The 6,000-nt window shown below is 51.9% G+C and overlaps 1 protein-coding gene across 2 annotated transcripts in view; it reads left to right on the top strand.

Annotated features, from left to right (window-relative positions):
- The window catches only part of LOC137340533 (interleukin-4 receptor subunit alpha-like), a 31,762-nt gene extending 26,449 nt beyond the window's left edge, over positions 1 to 5,313 (top strand). For both annotated transcript variants that reach the window (XM_068003052.1, XM_068003053.1), the window contains one exon: positions 898 to 5,313. In XM_068003052.1, the coding sequence (XP_067859153.1) occupies positions 898 to 2,107 (1,210 nt within the window). In that variant the 3' untranslated portion in view covers positions 2,108 to 5,313. The remainder of the gene's footprint in view (positions 1 to 897) is intronic.
- Positions 5,314 to 6,000: the final 687 nt, after the last annotated feature.

Consider the following 6,000-nt stretch of genomic DNA (forward strand, 5'->3'; position numbering starts at 1 on the left):
TTACCATCGCCGAATCCCCCACCATCAACATCCTGGGGGTCGCCATTGACCGGAAACTTAATTCGACCAGCCATATAAATACTGTGGCCACAAGAGCAGGTCAGAGGCTGGGTATTCTGCGGCGAGTGACTCACCTTCTGACTCCCCAAAGCCTTTCCATTATCTACAAGGCACAAGTCAGGATTGTGATGGAATACTCTCTACTTGCCTGGATTAGTGCAGCTCAAACAACACTCAAGAAGCTCGACACCATCCAGGACAAAGCAGCCCGCTTGATTGGCACCCCATCCAGCACCCTAAACATTCACTCCCTCCACCACCAGCGCACTGTGGCTGCAGTGTGTACCATCCACAGGATGCACTGCAGCAACTCGCCAAGGCTTCTTCGACAGCATCTCCCAAACCTGCGACCTCTATCACCTAGAAGGACAAGGGCAGCAGGTACATGGGAACAACACCACCTGCACGTTCCCCTCCAAGTCACACACCATCCCGACTTGGAACTATATCGCCGTTCCTTTATCGTTGCTGGGTCAAAATCCTGGAACTCCCTACCTAACAGCACTGTGGGAGAACCTTCACCACACGGACTGCAGCGGTTCAAGAAGGCGGCTCACCACCACCTTCTCAATGGTAATTAGGGATGGGCAATAAATGCTGGCCCTGCCAGCAATGCCCACATCCCATGAATGAATAAAAAGAAACATCGGGCCCTACACCATCCTGGCCCGAGTGGACCATTACCACACTGGACTGCGCAGTCGTCCCCATAGCTACCGGATATGGGGACAGGGCTTATTTCGTAATCTAGGAAATTAATCTGAACAGTTCAATGTTCAAATGAAGTTTTGGATTAGAAATTATAACTTTTTGCTCATCTATTCAATCTATTCTCAGGGAGAAGGACAGGTTTGAAGATGTTGATAACCCACCCAGCGCAGAGGCTACCAACTTCCCAACCCTTCCGTTTCAACGCTGCCCCTTCCTTCATTTTCCAAGCTTCAATTTCCCATTGGTGGCGGACTCCTTGTCCCCTTTCCCGCTGTTCTTTGAGGATTTGGCTCTGGATGAGGATAGAAGAATCCTTCCCTTCGTCCAGGAGCACATGGGGACACCAGGAGATGCCTCAGATGGTCAGGGTTACTCCTTATTCAACAGTGTTGCCAAAGACCACCGGAGCCTGGCAACAGTGATTGGGGCAAGAGAAGAGGAAGATGGGTACCACCCATTCATGGTCAAGGAAGATCGAGACTCGCCTCTCACATTAAGCACCTATTCACTGAGCCCAAGTGCTCAGAGTAAGGCAGCTGGTCAGACAATCCCTCTCCCCGGACCTTCTGCAGAAGCAGGTTATCAGGCTTTTGGCACATGTGTATCTGCGACTTGGGCCAAAATGGCTGGAAGTGGGCCGGACACAGAAGGCCACAGCTCGGAGGAAATGCGGACACACCTGGTGTCTGAGGGACTCAAGTCATCTGACTACATGTCTTCTGATAAACTGACATTCAAATCAAACCGGGAGGCGATGCCAGCACCTCAGTCAGATTGGGCATGGATGGGTAAAGCTCACAACACGTGTTTGGATTTCACTCCGACAGCACAGAGGCCGGGCACTGGTACTGACTTTCCGATGGATCCCATCCCAATGTTCCATGGAAGCTTTCAGTCCTTGGCCTTCCCTTTGAGCACACAGGGAGAGCCAGGGCACGGGCAGCTCCCCTCCAACCACGGGCTGACTGACCCTGAAGTGCACCCCACAGATTCCGTCCTGGGCTCAGACCCCATGCCCTCAGACGACCCCATGCCCTCAGATGACCCCATGCCCTCAGACGACCCCATTCCCTCAGATGACTTCTGCCTGAAGCTGGCGCATGAGTTGGCTGCACCGGACGAGGGAGATGTGGTTTGGGCGGAGCCGGGCACTCCGAGTCCCACAGTGAATAAAAAGCAAATGAATTACATCATAGTCCCAGAGAACGGTGAGTCGGGCCTGGGCGATGTGACACCCTACATGAAACTGTCCTTACTCAATGTGCAAGCACGGGGTAAGAAGCAGGAAGTGGAGGAAATTCACACCCTGACCAAGTGGACACAACTGAAATTTTAAAAAAAACCTTTAAAAAGTGAAATGAACACTGGGGAGATTTGTCGCCTGCATTTACAAATGTGCTTTTTTTAAAAAAACGTATATACCGAATCTTAAAACAGCACAGGGTGAGTTTACGCTGCGGTGGGAGGGGCCTTACCATGTTTATAATGGAGATTCAGGCTGCAGAAAATCATCCTCACTGACATCATCACCACGTCCCTCGTGCTAGAATGAGGAAGAGAGAGGCAGACAGACAGAGAGAGAGAGAGAGAGAGGAAGAGAGACAGAGATAGAGAGGAAGAGAGACAGAGAGAAAGGAAGAGAGATCGAGAGAGAGGAAGAGAGAGAGAGAGAGAGAGGAAGAGAGACAGAGGAAGAGAGACAGAGACAGAGAGAGGAAAAGAGAGAGAGAGAGATCGAGAGAGAGAGATAGAGAGGAAGAGAGAGATAGAGAGGAAGAGAGACAGAGAGAAAGGAAGAGAGATCGAGAGAGAGGAAGAGAGAGAGAGAGAGAGAGAGGAAGAGAGAGAGAGGAAGAGAGACAGAGAGAGAGAGAGGAAAAGAGAGAAAGAGAGATCGAGAGAGAGAGATAGAGAGATAGAGAGGAAGAGCGAGATAGAGAGGAAGAGAGAGAGAGAGGGGGAAGAGAGATAGATAGAGAGAGACAGATAGGCAGAGAGAGACAGAGACAGAGAGAGACAGAGAGAGAGAGAGAGAGAAACAGAGAGAGAGAGGAAGAGAGAGAGAGATGGAGAGAGAGAGAGAGAGAGAAAGGAAGAGAGAGAGAGAGAGAGAAAGGAAGAGAGAGAGAGACAGAGGAAGAGAGAGAAAGAGGGGAAGAGAGAGAGAGAGATAGAGATAGAGAGATAGAGAGGAAGAGAGAGATAGAGAGGAAGAGCGAGATAGAGAGGAAGAGAGAGAGAGGGGGGGAAGAGAGATAGATAGAGAGAGACAGATAGGCAGAGAGAGACAGAGACAGAGAGAGACAGACAGAGAGAGAGAGAAACAGAGAGAGAGAGGAAGAGAGAGAGATGGAGAGAGAGACAGAGAGAGAGAGAAAGGAAGAGAGAGAGAGAAAGGAAGAGAGAGAGAGACAGAGGAAGAGAGAGAGAGAGGGGAAGAGAGAGAGAGAGATAGAGAGAGAGAGGAAGCGAGAGACAGAGACAGAGACAGAGAGAGAAACAGAGAGAGAGAGAGAGAGATAGAGAGAGAGAGAAACAGAGAGAGAGAGGAAGAGAGAGAAAGACAGAGAGAGAGAGACAGGGAGAGGAAGAGAGAGAGAGATAGACAGAGGAAGAGACAGAGAGAGAGATAGAGAGAGGAAGAGAGACAGAAAGAAAGAGATAGAGAGGGAGAGAGAGACAGAGAGAGAGGGAGAGGGAGGGCGAGAGAGAGACAGAAAGAGAGAGAGATAGTGACAGAGAGAGACAGACAGACAGACAGAGAGAAAGAGACAGAGATAGAGAGAAAGACAGAGAGAGGTAAAGACAGAGAGAGAGAGAGCGAGAGATAGACAGAGAGAGAGAGAGAGACAGATAGAGAGAGAGAGAGGGAGACAGAGAGTGAGAGAGAGAGAGACAGAGAGGGATAGAGACAGAGGGAGAGAGACAGAGAGATGCAGAGAGAGGGAGACAGAGAGAGACAGTGAGAGAGAGAGACAGAGGAAGAGAGAGAGAGGGGAAGAGAGATAGATAGAGAGAGACAGATAGGCAGAGAGAGACAGAGACAGAGAGAGAGAGAAACAGACAGACAGAGAGAGATAGAGAGAGAGAGAAACAGAGAGAGAGAGGAAGAGAGAGAGACAGGGAGAGGAAGAGAGAGAGAGATAGAGAGGGAGAGAAAGGAAGAGAGAGAGAGATAGCGAGAGGAAGAGACAGAGAGAGAGATAGAGAGAGAGAGGAAGAGAGACAGAAAGAAAGAGACAGAGAGGGAGAGGGAGGGAGAGAGAGACAGAAAGAGAGAGAGATAGTGACAGAGAGAGACAGACAGACAGACAGAGACAGAGAGAGGTAAAGACAGAGAGAGGTAAAGACAGAGAGAGAGACAGAGAGAGACAGAGAGAGAGTGAGAGACTGACAGAGAGAGAGAGAGAGACAGATAGAGACAGAGAGAGAGACAGAGAGAGAGGGAGACAGAGAGAGAGGGAGACAGAGAGTGAGAGAGACAGAGAGAAAGAGACAGAGAGGGATAGAGACAGAGGGAGAGAGACAGAGAGATGCAGAGAGAGGGAGACAGAGAGAGACAGTGAGAGAGAGAGAGACAGAGGAAGAGAGAGAGAGGGGGAAGAGAGATAGAGAGAGACAGATAGGCAGAGAGAGACAGAGACAGAGAGAGAGAGAAACAGAGAGAGAGAGACAGAGAGATGCAGAGAGAGGGAGACAGAGAGAGAGAGGAAGAGAGAGAGGAAGTGAAAGGAAGAGAGAGAAGGAGGGGAAGAATGAGTGGAAGAGAGAGAGGGGGAGAGAGAGAGGAAGAGATAGAGAAAAACGAGAGAGAGAGAAAAAAAGAGTGGAAGAGAGAGCAAGATACACATTTTTAAGAATCTTTTTTCCTGGTGGAGCTCCGCCTCAGACCGACAGATTGTGAGTCCGAACAGAATCTTCGTCATAAATACTGGGCAGTGCACCTCCACCAGTGCACCTCCACCAGTGCACCTCCACCAGTGCACCTCCACCAGTGCACCTCCACCACCGACAGGATGCTCCCCATCTCTCTGACATCGGTCTGCTCACCAGGAGATTTCGACTGTCTCCAGAACAGCCACTCCAATCAGCTGCAGTCCGACAGTCTGATGTAACGACTCCTCTCACAATACCGTTCATTATTCGGAGAACACGCACTGTCGTGCTGGAGTTGAATTCTATCCTGGGATTCTGCAGCGTTCACAGAATTCTCCAGATATACTGCTTAATCTCTCAGTATCTCACACACACCCTTTGAATCTTTTGGGGGAAGTGTATCTGACCATCGAAGATTGATGTTATTTAATGTGTTTAGAAGACGCTGCTCGACCCCACTGAGATTAAGCTTTCAGTCCAAGGAGGGCGTGAGGTGTTGGCCGTATGTAAACTCCACCACCGCCAACTGGTAGGATGTTGGCACAGCATTGACCCAATCAGGGCCTGGGTGTTCAACACAACAGAGGCCCAATAGGGAATGGGCTGAGGTGCTGAGCGAAAGGTATCTACCCCTGTGTGTGATACAGGGAGTGAGGGTGGGGGAGAGAGGGTGGGAGTGAGGGGTGGGGAGAGGGTGTGGAGAGGGTGGGGGGAGAGGGTGGGGAGAGGTGGGGAGAGGGTGGGAGTGAGGGGTGGGGAGAGGATGGGGATGAGGGGTGGGGAGAGGGTGGAAATGAGGGATGGGGAGAGGATGGGGATGAGGGGTGGAGAGAGGGTGGGAGTGAGGGGTGGGGAGAGGATGGAGATGAGGGGTGGGGAGAGGGTGGAAGTGAGGAGTGGGGAGAGGATGGGGATGAGGGGTGGGGAGAGAGGGTAGAGAGAGGGTGGGAGTGAGGGGTGGGGAGAGGATGGGGATGAGGGGTGGGGAGAGGATGGGGATGAGGGGTGGAGAGAGAGGGTAGAGAGAGGGTGGGAGTGAGCGGTGAGGGTGAGGATGGGGAGAGGGTGTGAGTAAGGGGAGGGAAAATGGTGGGGGAGAGGGGGGAGAGGTAGGGGAGAGGGTGGGAGTGAGGGGAGGGAAGAGGGGTGGGAGTGAGGGTTGGGGAGATGTTGGGGGGGAGAAGTTGGGAGTGAGGGGTGGGGGAGAGGATAGGGGAGAGGGTGGAAGTGAGGGGTGGGGAGAGGATGGAGGAGGGGTGGGGGAGGAGTGCAGGAGAGGGGTGAGAGTGAGAGGTGGGGGAGAGGGTGGGAGTGAGTGGGGGGAGAGGGTGGGGTGAGGGTGGGAGTGAGGGG

The sequence above is a fragment of the Heptranchias perlo genome, chromosome 22, assembly GCF_035084215.1.
Source record: "Heptranchias perlo isolate sHepPer1 chromosome 22, sHepPer1.hap1, whole genome shotgun sequence".
NCBI classification, from domain to species: Eukaryota; Metazoa; Chordata; class Chondrichthyes; order Hexanchiformes; family Hexanchidae; genus Heptranchias; species Heptranchias perlo.